At 35.2% G+C, this 17,110-nt stretch overlaps 3 protein-coding genes and 3 pseudogenes across 6 annotated transcripts; all 6 read left to right on the top strand.

Annotated features, from left to right (window-relative positions):
• LOC107480288 (uncharacterized WD repeat-containing protein C17D11.16-like) overlaps positions 1–16,469 on the top strand; it is a 107,196-nt pseudogene extending 90,727 nt beyond the window's left edge.
• On the top strand, positions 663–4,438 carry LOC107480225 (nuclear pore complex protein NUP96-like; annotated as a pseudogene).
• On the top strand, positions 4,622–5,490 carry LOC127745684 (NAD(P)H-dependent 6'-deoxychalcone synthase-like). Its single transcript, XM_052258928.1, has 2 exons — positions 4,622–4,893; positions 5,013–5,490. Exons 1-2 carry the CDS (start codon positions 4,720–4,722, stop codon positions 5,217–5,219), a joined length of 381 nt encoding a protein of 126 aa, XP_052114888.1. The 5' UTR covers positions 4,622–4,719; the 3' UTR covers positions 5,220–5,490.
• LOC107480290 (NAD(P)H-dependent 6'-deoxychalcone synthase-like) lies at positions 7,212–8,947 on the top strand. The gene is given in 5 exon segments (XM_016100426.3): positions 7,212–7,579; positions 7,656–7,737; positions 7,740–7,901; positions 8,256–8,435; positions 8,537–8,947. Coding segments are annotated over 5 exon segments (957 nt in total). The 5' UTR covers positions 7,212–7,253; the 3' UTR covers positions 8,744–8,947.
• On the top strand, positions 9,214–10,793 carry LOC107480289 (NAD(P)H-dependent 6'-deoxychalcone synthase-like; annotated as a pseudogene).
• LOC107480287 (uncharacterized WD repeat-containing protein C17D11.16) lies at positions 11,618–16,409 on the top strand. 4 transcript variants are annotated; one of them, XM_052258923.1, is made up of 17 exons: positions 11,618–12,088; positions 12,744–12,851; positions 12,933–13,117; positions 13,295–13,374; positions 13,456–13,554; positions 13,655–13,775; positions 13,968–14,026; positions 14,129–14,194; positions 14,271–14,341; positions 14,480–14,576; positions 14,861–14,935; positions 15,146–15,244; positions 15,353–15,496; positions 15,578–15,607; positions 15,703–15,765; positions 15,880–15,957; positions 16,044–16,409. In XM_052258923.1, the coding sequence occupies exons 1-17, from the start codon at positions 12,054–12,056 to the stop codon at positions 16,116–16,118; spliced, it is 1,485 nt and encodes a 494-aa protein (XP_052114883.1). In that variant the 5' UTR covers positions 11,618–12,053; the 3' UTR covers positions 16,119–16,409. The 4 variants fall into 4 exon arrangements, with proteins under 4 accessions (XP_052114883.1, XP_052114884.1, XP_015955910.1 ...); XM_052258924.1 differs by having other exon boundaries at positions 11,619–12,111; XM_016100424.3 differs by having other exon boundaries at positions 11,619–12,111; positions 12,590–12,851.
• Positions 16,470–17,110: the final 641 nt, after the last annotated feature.

Here is a 17,110-nt window from a genome sequence, read left to right as displayed (position 1 = left end):
TATAATAATGTATTAAAACTAAATGTATATTAATAATTATTAATAATAATAGAATTAGGGGTAGTATTGTAAATATACTAAAAGTAACATTTTTCTTCTTGTTTTCTTGCTTCTAATGGATGAAAAAAAATAATTTGGGATCTACACCAAAAAATTTTTTCTTTCTATTTTTTTTGATATCCAAACAAAGAGAAATGAAATTTGGACAATCCTCATTCCTAGGTACACAATACACACCCACACACTCTTCACATATTTACCAATTTCTCCTTCTCGGTTGCAGTTGGTAGGACTCAAATCCGAGACCTTTGAGATGAAGAAGGGGCAGAAAGCCGTGTGAACTATGGTTTATTGGCCTCTTATTTTCTTTTAAACCAAACATAATATTAATGATCCAGTTCGATGATAACTTAATGGGTCTTAAAATAAACTCAACCTAACCCAATAAAAACCCAAATATTTGGAAGCCCAAATTGATTCAGCACCAAAAATTTCTTTCGTCTTTTCACTTTTCGTTCCCCGCTCCTTCCTCCCCTTCCCTCTGTTGTGACCTCTTCCGTTCTATTATGCCTGTGAGTATCTTTTTACTCATATTTAGTTACTTTCAGTTTCCAACCGCTGTTACTTCATATTTAGTTACTCTGCAATTATACTGCCAACTATTTTCTTTTTGCCCTCTTAAATTGATGTTGCGATACTTCACTGTGCTGCAATTCAGCTCAATGTCTTTGTAAATCTGGTTTTATTGTTCGTTTCTTTCTTTATTTATTTTTGTTTCCTTCTATTTCTACCACTATTAATATATAATTGTGTAAGAATTATTCATTCATGGGATTCGTTTGATAAAGATCAGGTGCTTTGCCCAGATCGGGTACGAAAAACAAAGACGACACATTAAAAGAAGTGCGTGCCGATACACATCGCTAGTAGCATTGGAAGCATCATCTCTTAGTGCTTTCCTTCGGTCGTGGAACAAAAGAGCGTTCTCTGTAGAGGTCCGGTTGAATAATCCGGCAAGGCGAGCTCAAGACGAGAAAGTAAAGAATAAGAATGTTTCAACTATTGTGTGTCACGACAACTCTACACTTAGTAAGGTATTTCTCGCCAACTCAAGGAAAACCTTGGATGAGGGGTCCTCCTTGAGAGCTATCGATATACTCTGCCAAGGGCATTCTACTTAAATAATCTGCTTATTTATGATTTCGTGCCGAACCTGGTAAACGAACAAATAGTTGGTCATGTTAAACAAAAGTATTTCCCTTGCATCTCGGGGGGTATACGCCGGATAAGAGCTCCACCGTTGTGTAGTTGTTTTGCAAATTTAATTTTTCTAGTATAAACCTTATTTAATCCCTGTTTTATTAGTATTATTAGTTTGATATGCACCATACTTTGTATGTCTTGTAGGGATGTCTTTTTTTTTTTTACTTTTACTTTTCTGTCCTAGAGATTGTTGTGTAGGTACTTTCTTTTGCAATTCCAATCTGATATGCTTTTTGTATATCAGGGAGTTGTCTTGGATTTGTAATTTTTGAAGAGCAACATGTCACCTTGAACAGGCCGTGTGATGGAATTTGATGCAGGAAGATTCTTTGATTTGTGCACTGTGCATAACTGCAAAAAAAGAAGGGTTTTAAAAGGCTTAATTACTCCACTGAATGAGAGCATGAGAGAAACGGAAGCTTCCTTGCCAATCTTGCACTCCCCTGGATACTATACTAAACCATCTCTGGAGGAGTTAGTGGCCCAGGAACTCCTTGACCCCGGTTATTGTACCCGAGTTCCTAATTTCACTGTTGGGAGGCTTGGTTATGGATCTGTCAGGTTTCTTGAGAAAACAGATGTCAGGGGGTTGGATCTAGATCAAATTGTGAAGTTTTATAAACATGAGATAGTTGTATACAGTGATGAAAATGATAAACCTGCAGTTGGTCAAGGCCTTAACAAGGCAGCTGAAGTAGTTTTGGTTCTAGATACTGAACTACTGAAGTCTAAAGACAGGAAAGATGATTTTCTTGTGAATGGAAATTCTTGGTTGACTTCAGTAGATTCGGGTTTGGCGAAGATGACGAGGAAGACATTGTCATGGATGATGCTGATGGTGAGATGTATGATGATGATAAAGAACCTTCCACAAATATGAACGGGATTGAACTTTCTCACTCTCTTCCAGCTCATCTAAGGCTTGACCCTGTTAAAATGAGAGAGATGAGATTATTGATGTTCCCACATAAAGAAGAGCCTGAGGAATTGAGTCATAAAGCATCCATCAGTAAGGAATATGCAAGGCCTTTGCAAAATTCTGCTCAGGCAATGCCCCATAGATCTACTCCACCAATTGCAAGGAAAACTCCATTTCCTTTACTTGAATATAAACATGGGAGTTTTGATGCAAATTCTCCTGGGTCTATTTTGATGGTTCAGCAACATAAGGGAATGCCTCTGAAGACAATAAAAGCGGAAGGTTTTAAGTTAGACCTCAAGCATGAAACACCAGTGTCAACAAACTATGCTTGCAATATTGTAGATGCAGGTCTATTTATGGGGAAGTCATTCCGAGTTGGATGGGGACCTAATGGCATTCTTGTACATTCTGGTGCACATGTAGGAAGTGGTAGTGAGTACAAGGTATTATCATCTGTTGTCAGTTTGGAGAAAGTTGCTTTTGACAATTTCGTTAGGGATGAAAATAACAAAGTGAGTGAGGAACTTGTTGAATCTGCCTTGATATCTCCATTAAATTTTCACAAAGAAATAAACCATGTGAAGGAAGAGGTTAGAATTGGTCCTTGCAAATTGAAACTTCTAAAGCTTGAAGCGAATTGTTCAATGTTGTCAGATATTTCACATGGCTACTGTGATATTATTGAGAGGCAATTGACTATACCAGGGTTGTCTTCCACTACACATTTGGGTTTAACACATCAAGTAATGACCTGGGAATTAATTAGAGTTCTTTTCTTCGATAAAAAACAAAAAAGTCAAGTAGAATCTTTGGGTGCTGACAACGAGGAAGATATGAAGCAGGATATGAAGGAAGTTTATCAAGATGTTGACCAAGAAGCACTCCCACTTATGAGGAGGGCAGAGTTCAGTTATTGGTTGCGAGAGAGTGTTTCTTATCATGTTCAAAACCAAATAAGCTCTCTAAATGACTCTGATTATCTACAACATGTTTTTGTATTCCTCACTGGGCGGCAACTAGATGAAGCAGTGCAACTAGCAGCTTCCAAAGGAGATGTGAGGCTGGCTTGTTTGTTAAGTCAGGCGGGTGGTTCTACTGTGAATCGCTCTGACATTTCAAAGCAACTTGATATTTAGAGAAAGAAAGGTCTGGATTTTAGTTTCATTGAAAACGACAGAGTGAGGCTATATGAATTGCTTGCAGGAAATATTCACGATGCATTGCACGCGGTCGATATTGATTGGAGGAGGTTCTTAGGTTTATTGATGTGGTACAAACTGCCGCCTGACACATCATTGCCCATTGCTTTTCAGACATATAAGCATTTTCTTGATGAGGGAAGGGCTCCATATCCTGTTCCACTTTTTATTGATGAAGGACCATCAGAAGAGGCTATCAGCTGGAATGCAGATAAACACTTTGACATTTCATTCTATCTTATGCTTCTTCATTCTAGTGAAGAGAGAGAATTTAGCTTTTTGAAGGCTATGTTTAGTGCATTCTCTTCAACCCCTGATCCACTTGATTATCACATGATATGGCATCAACGAGCAGTCTTGGAAGCAGTGGGTGTTATCAAATCTAATGATCTTCATGTTCTAGACATGTGATTCGTGTCTCAGCTTTTGAGCCTAGGAAAATGCCATTGGGCCATATATGTTGTCCTTCATTTACCCTTTCGAGAAGACTGTCAATTTCTTCATGTGAATTTGATTCGGGAGATATTGTTCCAGTACTGCGAAATTTGGAGTTCAGATGAATCTCAGCAACAGTTCATTGAGGATTTAGGCATTCCTTCAGAATGGATTCATGAGGCTCTGGTATGCATCATATATCCTTCCTTATTTTATTTATTTATGAAGGAGTGTCCACAATGTGCATAATTTGTTTTAGAGTACCCTTTCAACCCTATCTTTCTCTTACAATCATCTTCTGGTACAGATGCTTTTACTTGTTGAGTTTCAAACTAATGACATTGACAGAAAAACCACGCGCACTTACAACACACTCACTCTTTAGACATACATAGAGGCGCTCATTATAGCCATTTTTGGTGTAAAACTGCATTAATTTGTTTTCTTGATCTTCCTCGCTGATCATTGAATTCAATAATGCTTGAAGGAATTTTGAAAGCTCTGTTGAATGATATTTTAGTAATACAAGCTCTTTGTTGTGATGTAGGCAATTTATCATAATTATAATGGTGATCTGCCAAAAGCTCTTGAGCACTTTCTTCAGTGTGCAATTATTTAAAGCCTCTTATGATGACGAAAATGACTTGGTGCCATTTGACTTAAAAGGGGTATGGACTTCAATGGAACAATGTCATAAATTGGGCCTTGCAAAATCAATTGGAGTCAGCAACTTTTCTATCAAAAAACTTCAACACATCCTTTCTTTTGCTACAACTCCTCCTGCGGTTAATCAAGTACATAATATATTCTCCATAAAAATTTTTATTTATGTGTTTATATTCATAAATGTTGGATCACTACTTATAATTGGAAACACCACAAACAAAACAACAGGTTGGGATGAATGCTTCCTGGCAACAAAAGAATCTAACAGAATACTGCAAAGCCAAGGGTATAATTGTAACTGCATATTCTCCTTTGGGAGCAAAAGGAACCTTTTGGGATAGTAACGATGTTATGGATAGTGAATTGCTCAAGGACGTTGCACAAGCTCATGGGAAAACTGTTGCTCAGGTAAAAAAAAAAAACAAAGATATGCATCAATTATTCTAGTTCTAAGCTTGTTTATTTGTTTGGCATCACTACATATAACTCTCCATTAATTATTTGTAATTCTTTTGAATTTGTTACAGGTGAGCCTTAGGTGGTTGTACGAACAGGATGTAACTATTGCGGTGAAGAGCTATAATAAAGAGAGAATGAAAGAAAACTTAGAAATATTTGATTTTTCACTTACCAATGATGACTATCAAAAGATTAATCAAATCAAACAGACGCGGAAAGGAAGTAATGGTCCAACTACACTTGTTATAGTTGACCTATTTGATGGAGAAAATTAGATATGTATTCACAACAAAACATTCTTACTTTAGTTTTAGTTTCAGCATTTTTAGGTGAAAATTCAGGTGCAGTCAATTTCCCATGAAGTTGATAGTTGAGAAAGTTGTTAGAGAAAAATTTAGTCAAATCATCTAACGACTCTCAGTTATCAACTTCACGTAAAGTTAACTGCAACCGAGTTTTCACCACATTTTTATTACTACAATAAATCCACCTTCTCATCCAGTTTCAAAGACTTGTACTAGTTTTGGGATGCATGGTGCTTTATTAGTTTTTGTTGTACTTGTGAAATTAAATAACTGAAATTGAAATAATTATTTTGATGATTTTATCTGCTTTTGTCTTTGCAATGAGGGTCAAATGTATGTTTATCAATTAGTGCGTTCTGTTGTGAATTCAACATAAGTATCTTGCATTCGATTCTCACACATTATAACACCTTAAATTTCTGTCCCTTAACGTATGTTTTTATAAAGTTTTCTTAACTTTATATATTTTAAGTAAATTCAGTCTGGTGATTACACATTTATATTATTTTTAATCACCACTATCCAAATATTATCATTTTTTTGTAATTATACGTTAAAAATTAGTTTTGATCACTATACTATCCAAATACTATTATACATGAAAAAAAAAACAGAAGTAAAAAAAAAATAGAAAACTACCACTTTAGCTTTTTTCAAAGAGTTAAAAGATAGATACCTATCGCTTTAATTTTGGTTTAAATTAAAAAAAGACATGAACTTTTAAAAAGGATTACAATTTTATTACGATGAATTCAAAATTAATTTGGATTGAAAGATTAAAATTTTAAGAAGTTTGGGTGAATATGATTTTATAATTAATCACATTTAACATCATTTCACAATCCTGCCAGCCAATTAAAAAGAAAGAAAAAGGCACAAATTTCATATTCATGGCTCAATTGCAAATCAAAATTTTGCCCTGTAAAGTGTAAACTACGATCAAAGAAAAAGAAACTTAACAGGTAAGCCACGACAAAAAAAAAAACCATATTATTTAATACATTGCTAACTTAAATTTTGGAGTGTCTTACAAATTATTGTCACGACTTAATTCTAGCACTTTGAAGTTAGGAATTAGAATCTCTAACTTTTCCGATCTCTCAAGCTCGTATCCTCGACAAAGGTATGAACAAAACTTGTTAGGAAGTCGGTAAAAATGAGTTAAATCAGGTTAAATTCAAAATTATCTCATGAAAATTGAGTTTTAGTACTTTATTCATGATATAATTTATAATTTAAAATTATATATTATTAAAAATTAAAAGTATAAAATATATAATATGTATATTAATATAATATAATTATATAATAAAATGAACTTATTCAATCTCAAATTTAACTAATTTAACTAATTTAACATATGAATTCAAATTGAAATTTAAACCTGAACTCAGCTTATTTTGAGAGAGAGCAATACTAGGGAGCTAGTAATTTTTGTGATTGTTAGCCATCAACTAGTCATCAATGATAATTTGATGGTGTGAGATTGGTATGAGATTTCATCCAATAGCTCACCTTTCTCTGCTGGTTACATGCTGGCCAAAATCCAATAAAACTGCTGGTCTCCTAGAAATTTCCTTTGCGAAATTGAGGAACTGATTTGAGTCACTTCTAAATTCCAACAGTAATCATATCGTTATCTTTTAGCCCTGTAGTGAGTCAACAGAGGCGGTTGGACATATTCTATTTAAATTGACACTTTTTCTTAAAGTCAAAGATCAATGACCATCCATGACCACTATATCAAATTATTAAACTTGTCAAATGATGATGCAAGCAGAGACATATATGACTTACGCCCTAGCCAACTGCACCACCACTTTTAATAGTTTAAATATTATAGTCTTTTCGTATTCAATTAAAAGATTGCGAATTCGAATTTTCTATTTTTAATAAAATAAAAAAATCCGAAACGTATATCTAGATCTTGCACAATATATCATCAACAAACTGATTATTATTATTATTATTAATTAATTAATAATTCCCATCTTCATATTCCAAATGTCTTCAACAAAGCAAGTAGCGATCCCAAATGTCGTCCTGCAATCATCCTTCCGCATGCCAGTGATAGGCTTTGGAACTGCTGCCTTCGAAACCGACGACGGCGACGTCCACAAACAGGCAATGATTGAGGCCATCAAGGTCGGTTACAGGCACTTCGACACTGCTTCTGTATATGGCTCCGAACAGGCTCTGGGAGAAGCCATTGCTGAAGCTCTTAAACTTGGTCTCATAAGCTCCAGGGATGAACTTTTCATCACTTCCAAGCTATGGTTATCTGATAACCATCCCGATCTTGTTCTTCCTGCTCTTCGCAGATCACTTCAGTAAGACCTACTTAATTACTTTAATTAAGTTCAATAATACGAATGAATAACTTATGGACTTGTGGTAATTATGCAGGAATCTTGGATTAGAATACTTAGATCTTTACTTGATTCATTGGCCAATGAGTGCCAAGCCGGATTATTTAAAGCCTCTTATGATGACGAAAATGACTTGGTGCCATTTGACTTAAAGGGAGTCTGGACTTCACTGGAACAATGTCACAAATTGGGCCTTGCAAAATCAATTGGAGTCAGCAATTTTTCTATCAACAAACTTGAACATCTCCTTTCTTTCGCTACAATTCCTCCTGCAGTTAACCAAGTATGTATATTCTCCATAAAATTTTTAATTTAAATGTAAGAGGAAGTATAAGGAGCCAATGAAATATCTGTACAATATGTATAATGGAGTTTAGGAATCTTCGATTCAGGAGGATATCAGATGTTTATTATCTCATAATATTCGGATAGTTATCCTGGATAGTATAGGTATTTATGTTTGAAAAATTAGTAATATTTTATCCTGAATGTTCATTTTTTAACTCATATCGAACCAAATAAATAGTCCATTATACACATTGTAGTACTCCATTGACTCGCTAACGGGATTCGATTAGATTAACATATGTTGGATCACTACTAATAAATGGAAATACTACAAACACATACACAACAGGTTGAGATGAATGCTTCTTGGCAACAAAAGAATCTAACAGAATATTGCAAAGCCAAGAGTATAATTGTAACTGCATATTCTCCTTTGGGAGCCAAAGGAACCTCTTGGGGCAGTAACGATGTTATGGATAGTGAATTGCTCAAAGAGGTTGCACAAGCTCATGGAAAACCTGTTGCTCAGGTAGAATAAAAAATCCAAGCTATGAATAAAACCTGTTGCTCCATTAATTATTTTATTAAAGAACTTAGTTACCCAATGTAATTCTTTTGAATTTGTTATAGGTGAGCCTTAGATGGTTGTACGAGCAGGGTGTGACCTTTGCTGTGAAGAGCTACAACAAAGAGAGAATGAAAGAAAACTTAGAAATATTTGATTTTTCACTTACAAGTGATGACTATCAAAAGATTAATCAAATCAAACAGACGCGCAAGTCAGTTAACAATCCAACTACCTTTGTTGTTGCTGACCTATTTGATGGAGAAAATTAGATATTTATTCTCGAGAAAGCATCTTGTTTTAGTTTGTCTTTGATGTCTTTTAATGTTCTTTAAGTTTCGGTATTTTTATTGTTACAATAAATCTACCATCTCATCCAGTTTCAAAGGCTTGTACTAGTTTGGGGATGATGCTTTATTAGTTTTTGTTGTACCTGTGAGATTAAATAACTGAAATTGAAATAATTATTTTGATGATTTTATCTACCTTTTTTGTCTATGCACTGAGGGTCAAATACTCAAAAATATAGTGCGTTCTGTTACCTTAAAATTTGTCCCTTAGCGTAAGTTTTTATAAAGTTCAATAATTCTCAACTTTATATATTTTAGATAAGCCCATTCTGGTAATTACACATTTAAATTATTCTGATAATCACTATCAACTTTAGTTAAAAAAAGAAGAGAATAATTTAAAAGATAGATAGATAAGTATGACATATTAAGAATCAAAGCGTGGAATAATGCCAAAGAATTGATGCATGAGAGCTCACAAGCTTAATTTCAAACTTCTTGGATAAGATGAATCATCGCCAACCAATTAAAAATTGGTAAAAATTGAGCTGACGAAACACAAAGGAATTGTAAGTTGAGAGAGAGCAAGGCAAGAAGAAGAAGCATGTCCTCAACAACAAAAGTAGCGGTCCCAAATGTTGTCCTGCAATCATCATTCAGCATGCCCGTGATAGGCCTAGGCACTGCGGCCGAATCCAACGACGGAGAAGCCATCAAACAGGCGGTGATAGAGGCCATCAAGGTCGGTTACAGGCACTTTGACACAGCTTCTGCTTATGAGTCTGAGCAGGCCTTGGGAGAAGCCATCGCTGAATCCCTTAAACTTGGTCTAATTGGCTCAAGGGATGAGCTTTTTATCACTTCCAAGTTATGGTTACCTGATAACCATCCCCACCTTGTTCTTCCTGCTCTACAAAAATCACTTGAGTATGCAACTCTTTATTGCTCAAACTTCACAAGTAAGTAGTTAATTTCTATTTATATATACATTACTGGTTGATGCATGCAGGACTCTTAGATTAGATTACTTGGATCTGTACTTGGTCCACTGGCCCATGAGTGCCAAGCCTGGAACATGGAAAGTTCCTTTTGAACAAGAGGATTTGGTACCATTTGACTTAAAGGGTGTATGGACTTCAATGGAAGAATGTCAGAACATGGGTCTTACAAAATCAATTGGAGTCAGCAACTTTTCTACCAAGAAACTTGAAGATCTCCTCTCTTTTGCAACAATTCCTCCTTCTGTTAATCAAGTACTACACTCTCTTAATGATTTTAGTCATGTGTGTTTATGTTAGATCACTACTAATTAATGGCATCACCACAAACACAAACAGGTTGAGATGAATGCTTCCTAGCAACAAAAGAATCTAACAGAATACTGCAAAGCCAAGGGTATAATTATAACTGCATATTCTCCTTTGGGAGCCCAAGGGACCCGTTGGGGTAGTAACGATGTTATAGATAGTGAATTGCTCAAGGACGTTGCACAAGTTCATGGAAAAACTGTTGCTCAGGTATAAATGTATAATTGCATTGTCTTTTATTATTCTTTTTTCTCTAACTCTCCATTAATGCACTAATATAATCCTTTTTGAATTGGTTATAGGTAAGTTTAAGATGGTTATACGAACAAGGTGTGACTGTTGTGGTGAAGAGTTACAATAAGGAAAGAATAAAACAAAATTTAGACATATTTGATTTTTCACTTACAAATGATGATTACCAAAAGATTAGGCAAATCCAGCAGGAGCGCAAGGTGAAGAACGGCCCTGCAGGATTCGATGTCATAGATCATCTATGGGATGGAGAAAATTAGTAGTTTATATATTTCTTTTTGAGTTCCATGTTGATGACTTATTTGGATAGTCCTTGTGAAAAGCCTTTATATGTTTAATAGAGGGACGACTAATCTCCCAAAGTATCTGTGATTTTTGCCTTTACATACCACAGTTCCAGCGTATTTTTTGTGTTAATATAGAATTAAAGAACTCAAATAATTTTAGAAATAGAAGGTTATTACGTCGTAAATTTATCGACAATCTATATCCTGATAAGGTTTAAGAAAAGGAAGAGTACTTATATTTGTAACCCGTTCCCACTTCTGATAAAGTTCAATAATTCTACCATCAAGCACATGCAAAATGAAATTTGGAAGTTACAGCTACAGGTTCCCAAAAAAATGGATGAATATGATATTATAATCACATTTAGCATCATTTCATAATCCTGCAAGACCAATTAACACAAAAAGGCACAAAATTTATGGTCATGGCTCAATTGCAGATCAAAATCCCTCCCCTGTAACACGCATTTCTTTTCTGATTTCAAAAATCACAAGCAATAGGCAAACTGTGGAATTAAGTAGCAATCTCAGAGAGAAAGCTGGTAAACAGATACACTGCGTCCTGCAAGTGACCAGAGCGAACATCTTCTGGAACCGGTGCACTGAAAGCAGTGTCAAAGCACTTTTTTGGGTATAACAATATAAAAGTACTTTTTTGTTTATTTATTACATGAAAAACATCTTTTTTAAAGAAAAAAAAGATATTTTAAAAAAAGATGTAAATTACAGCTTCTCAAAAAATATCTTTTTTTATTTTACTAGTGCTTTTACTTTTACTACTAGAAATTTGCCAAACACGTTAAAAAATAAAAAAAGATCTTTTTTCATTGAAAAAAGATATTTTTTTAACAAAACAATGATGCCCAAACATGCACTTTTATTAATTAGAGACTAAAATAATAAATATTAAATTAGTTGTCGGCAAACCGGATGAAACGGCCGGGTTTTTTAAAGGACCGGTTTTGTAATCTCTCTCAAAAACGTTGTCGTTTTGACGCCAGGAGAGAAAAAAAACCCTCCTAACCCAACGCCTCCCTCAGTCCTTCTCCCTTCCAACCCTAATTTCCCCTATCCGCCGCCCCCCTCTTTCCTCATAGATCATCAATCTAATCCAGTTGCTCCATAATCCCAACTCCTCCTTCACCTGACACCGTTGACCACACTTCAACTCCACCAAACTTTCCTTTTTTTCTGCGTACAAGAATCTTGGGTACTGGCTTGAACTTTGGGCGTGCCCGCAGAGACGATTGCTTCCACGCGCCGGTCAGGTCTCACCGCTCATTCCAAGGCGCTGTTGACAGTAATAGGCTCCGCAGAGCTCATAGTGATGTATCGTCGAGCCGGTCGTCCTTTGGGATAAATCTGCAGATTCGGTTCGGGAGCTCGAGAATTGTACGAGTCCAAGAAGGGTGTTGTGGTGCCGTCATGTGAGGTTGCCGAGAAGCGATGCTAAGAATGGGATCAATGAATAGCAAGGAGCAGTGAGTTTCTCATCCATCAAGAAGTAAGCTAGTAAATGATGCATAGTTTTTACTTTTTATACGTTATCCATTACAAAGAGGATACTGATAATGTTTTCAAGATGAATAGAATTCAAAATCATCAAAACAGATTTATTCTTTTATCTGAAGGAGTTATTTCATGTGCTGCACATCCTTTATATAATGCCATCGTAGTAGGAACAAAGAAGACATTTTTGCTGGTGATTTCACAAAGACAAAGGTCAAACAGTGAAAAAGATTTGTCCAAACTTGATTTATTGTTGAAAGTTAGTTGTACAAATTGAATCACGATTGTTAGTTTAAGATATAATAAACTATTTGTTATTTGATTATGGACAGATTTCTGTTGTTTACAAGTCATATGACAACGATTTTTTAAAAAAAAAAAGACATTTTTCTTTATTTTAATGTGGTTTTAAGTATTTGATTCTCCTTCTTTATAGTTTCTCTTTTTAAGTATTTGGGCCTTTATTGGGCTAGGTTGAGTTTGTTTTAAGGCCCGTTAAGCCATCACCGAATTGGACCATTAAGGGTTCTCCTCCTCCTCCTTGTTACTCTCTGCTACTGCGGCTAGCTGCTGCCACCACCATTCTACAAACACCACTTTCTTCTTTCGTTTGATTTCGAGTCTCAGAATGATTTCAGCTATTTCGTGGATACCGATAGGTGCTTCGAAGGCGGAACCCACCGTAGTTGAACCTCCTTCCAAGGAAGAAATTCAAGATATAATCACTGCCGCCAGGTCTTTCTCTTCTTCTTCAAAACTCACTTAGCCAATTATAAAATTTTATCAAATACCTAACAATACATGTATGTGATGCAGTGGAGCAGACAGTGAAAATGAGGAAGAAGCAAGTGATGAACGCATGGATGATGCCGGTGGCGCCGTCGATGAAGTTGCGCGAGCACTCGATGTTGCTGATGCTCTCGGGAAGGCCGATAAATTGGACGATATTGCCCTCGGTTTGAAGGAGCTTGACATGGAACATTACGATGATGAAGATAAAGGTATACAATAACATCTCAGGGAATTATCTATCTGTTTAGTTAGTTCGTTAGTTAGCGATTTTAGTTAGAGTTAGCTATCGAATCACTTAGCATGATATCAGCCATGGCTATGGTTAGCTAGCTAGCTCTGTCTCCTTGTGTTGTCTGTGTTAATTTGCATCTTTTTATTGACCTTAGGAGTTGAGGTATTTAGTTCCGGGATTGGTGATCTTTATTATCCAAGTAACGACCTGGATCCTTATATCAAAGATAAGAACGTAAGTTCCAATGCTTCGTTTGCATTCTGCTGTTGACCTTCATTTGTGACTCTACAACATCATTTTTTTTACGTTGTTAAGGATGATGATGACTCCGAGGAACTCGAAGACATGATCATTAATCCAACTGATTCTGTCATTGTTTGTGCTCGTACTGAGGACGATCTCAGTCTTCTCGAGGTAAACAAATCCTCACTTATTGGCTGATGTATTTTTCTTTGATGTTTATTATGTAATGCAATGGTAGACTTATATGAGCTGCGCCTTTTTCTACTACAAGGTTCATATACTTGAGGACGTCGGTACTAGTGAGATGAACATGTATGTCCATCATGATATCATAATTCCTGCATTTCCACTATCCACAGCTTGGCTTGACTGCCTTCAAGGAAGAGAGAAAGGTGGGGAATAGTGCCTTTGTCAGTGCATCTCGCATGTTTACTCCTTTTTTTTATTAAATATGTTGGTTTTTTCTTGTCTGTTTTAGTAAATAAGTTCTAAATTCTAGCATTCATTTGCATGCTCAAAATTTGACTTGATCCCCTTATGCTTCCTCTACTTTCTATCTCATTATTATTTCATTATCATTGCAGGAAACTTCTTAGCTGTTGGTTCAATGGAACCGTCAATAGAAATTTGGGACCTTGATGTTGTAAGTGAATATGGTTAATAAATTTAACTGAAAAGTTGGAAACATCGTTCAGAATATAAAGCCACTTTCATTGAATACCTTCTAAGCTTCCTTTGTTCCCAGATTGATGCAGTGCAGCCATGCATGGTTTTAGGTGGCATTTCAGAAAAAAAGAAGAAGGGAAAGAAGGTTTGTACATCTTTTTGTGTTGAAGTGCAATTCTGAGTATAGACCTAGTTACTGATTCTGTTAATTGGTTTTGTAGAAATCAATCAAATACAAAGATGACAGTCACACTGACTCTGTACTTGGTCTTGCCTGGAACAAAGCGTTCAGGTTTGTTAAATTTAAAACTGGATTTTGGTATTATTTCATCTGTTGGGCACCTTTTGGGACATAAAGGTTTCATTTATTACTTAATTTGAAACTCTATTCTTTTGCACCTCTGATGACAGTCATTATTAAAACATTCAGGAATATACTTGCTAGTGCCAGTGCTGACAAGCGAGTCAAGATTTGGGATGTGGCTACTGGAAAGTGTGAGAGTACAATGGAGCATCACTCAGACAAGGCAAGTAGTATGCTAAAGTGCAATAAATTATTTATTACAAATATGAGCTTCTTTTATTGATAAAAAGGACTTTCCCTCCATGTCCATCATCTTTTCTTTTCTTTTTTTCCTTGCTTCTAAAATATTGTACAAGCTCAGAAATATTACTTATACGTTGGTAGGAAAGATTTTCACTTTTTTCCTTAATTAAGTCATTTAATATTGTATATTTTGTCTTACTAACATTAATTTGGGTTGCTTGAGTCAATATGTTGTCTGATGCCTTTGTTCATCTATCTTGACAGGTTCAAGCAGTTGCTTGGAATCATCGTGAACCAGAAATTCTTCTTAGTGGTTCATTTGATCATACTGTGGTCCTGGTAGTGACAGAATGTTGCTTATATACTCTATATTTTTTCATTTCTTTTTTTATCTGGAATGGATACTTATTACACTGTAGATTTTGGTTGTATAATATTCATGTGCCAAAACAGACTTTCTCTTTAAAAATGATCACATTGGAATTTCTGTCTGTCCTTTTTCTTAGTTATCTAACATTCTAATGCTTTCAATGCTATTACACTTTGCAGAGGGATGGAAGAATGCCATCCCATCCTGGTTATAAGTGGTCAGTCACAGCTGATGTCGAGAGCTTGGCCTGGGATCCACACACTGAGCACTATTTTGTGGTGTGTATTGTTAATTTTTATTTCTCATTTCATTGATTGAATTGGTAATTGTGTTTTCATGGATGCGTAGTTTTAGCTTCACTAATAATAATTAAATTGTGCTTCTAGGTGAGTCTCGAGAATGGTACTGTCAAGTGTTTTGATGTTCGGACCGCAAAGTCTGAATCCACATCTGATCTAAGTTCTACATTTACTCTTCATGCACATGACAAAGCTGTTACCTCAGTATCCTATAACGTCTCAGCACCTAATGTATGTATTTTCAATGTTTTGGTGAGAAATACCAAGTTATTATGTACTCTAGTTTAATCGTACCTTGCTGCCTTCTTGCAGCTACTTGCTACTGGATTGATGGACAAAACGGTAATTGTAAAGTCAATTTGTTGTGTTCCTATTCCTATATACTATATCTTGCAGAATTGGAAATCATCTCATTCGAGTACTGTTATTTGTTGCAGGTAAAGCTTTGGGATTTATCGAATAACCAACCATCTGTTGTGGCATCTAAAAACTCCAATGCTGTAAGTTTGATTCTTTCATTTGTTGAGATTTCAACGGGAAAAAAAGGTATTCTCTAGTCCGAATCATGATGCAAGTAGCACGGTTGACTTCTGTTTTTGGATGCGGCTTTTCAGGGAGCTGTATTTTCTATTTCGTTCTCAGAGGACAACCCCTTTGTGTTGGCTATAGGAGGCTCAGAGGGAAAATTGCAAGTGAGTGAAAAGGGCCACAGAAATTCAAATTTGTGTTCTTGATAGATTTTTCTGTGAAATTTACTGTTGTCACTCATACCTTGTAGGTTTGGGACACTTTATCTGAGTCTGCTGTCTCTCGGCGTTATGAAAATTACAACAAGAATAGAACTCGGTCGTGATATAATTGAGCATAATAGTCTTCCTGGTCTCCCCTTCATATGTTACTGGTAGGCTAGAAGTATTTAAGTTAGATACAGTTGCGAAACAGGTTGAAAGCAATATATTAAGGATGGTAGATATATAGAGTTTGATAGCATGTTCTCTCTCATAATTCATGTATTTAGCATCCTTATAAGTTTTGAATGAACATTTGTTCTACAGCTTGGATCATTGAGTGTTTAAATTTTTTGCCTTTGTAATATAATTGCGGTCATGCGCTTGTGAATAACGAGTTGCAGCGTCTTCTGTAATTGAACTTGTGTGCCAAACTGCCAACGTTGTTCAATGGTAAATTAGATTGGTAAAGCAAACGAGTTGTTTGTTTTAATTTTCTTAAAATTGATTTTGAAATACTACGTGGGTGTTTGAATTATCGGTTGTCAAAATAAAATTAATAAATTATATTACAAAGGTGTTTTAAAAAGGTGTTTGCTACAGTACGATGATAAATTCATACGTACTGATACATTTAAAATATAGACAAATAATAATAAGGCACGTGAAATTTATTTTCCACATCAAAATTTGATTTTTTCTTTTTAAAATATATAGTATATCACCACTTTTACTAATACACCCTTTTAATTAAATAAAAATAAAAAATATTTTTTGTTTAATTTTATAAAAAATCTTAAACATTCTTACTTTATTTAATTAGACAAAAATACCATTTTAAATTAACCAAATTTTAGAATTCAGTTAATCTTAATTTTATAATTTCAAATAATTTAAACAACAAAATAAAAACATAAAAAAAACTAAAAATCAATCGTTCTTTATCTTCTCCAATTTCCCTAATCATTCGTCCCCTCCCTCTGAAGCAAACATATCAAAAAAAATAAAAAATCAATCGTTCTTCATCCTCTCCAATTCCCCTAATCATTCTTGCCCCCTTCTGAAGCAAAGCATTGAAAGTCCCAAACCAAAACGGCAAAACCCTAGTCCTAGGTTC

The sequence above is a fragment of the Arachis duranensis genome, chromosome 3, assembly GCF_000817695.3.
Source record: "Arachis duranensis cultivar V14167 chromosome 3, aradu.V14167.gnm2.J7QH, whole genome shotgun sequence".
NCBI lineage: Eukaryota > Viridiplantae > Streptophyta > Magnoliopsida > Fabales > Fabaceae > Arachis > Arachis duranensis.
The sequence above is the reverse complement of the archived record's forward strand: the minus strand, read 5'-3'. Positions and strand labels throughout refer to the sequence as shown.

Bases quoted from the DNA above. Each gene is read 5' to 3' on its own strand.
- LOC127745684 (XM_052258928.1), top strand. From the start codon at position 4,720: ATGAATGCTTCCTGGCAACAAAAGAATCTAACAGAATACTGCAAAGCC. The intron at 4,894-5,012 runs GTAAAAAAAAAA...AATTTGTTACAG, and splicing joins ATGGGAAAACTGTTGCTCAG to GTGAGCCTTAGGTGGTTGTA.
- LOC107480287 (XM_052258923.1), top strand. From the start codon at position 12,054: ATGCTAAGAATGGGATCAATGAATAGCAAGGAGCA. The intron at 13,776-13,967 runs GTGGGGAATAGT...TTATCATTGCAG, and splicing joins CCTTCAAGGAAGAGAGAAAG to GAAACTTCTTAGCTGTTGGT. The intron at 15,608-15,702 runs GTAATTGTAAAG...TATTTGTTGCAG, and splicing joins CTGGATTGATGGACAAAACG to GTAAAGCTTTGGGATTTATC.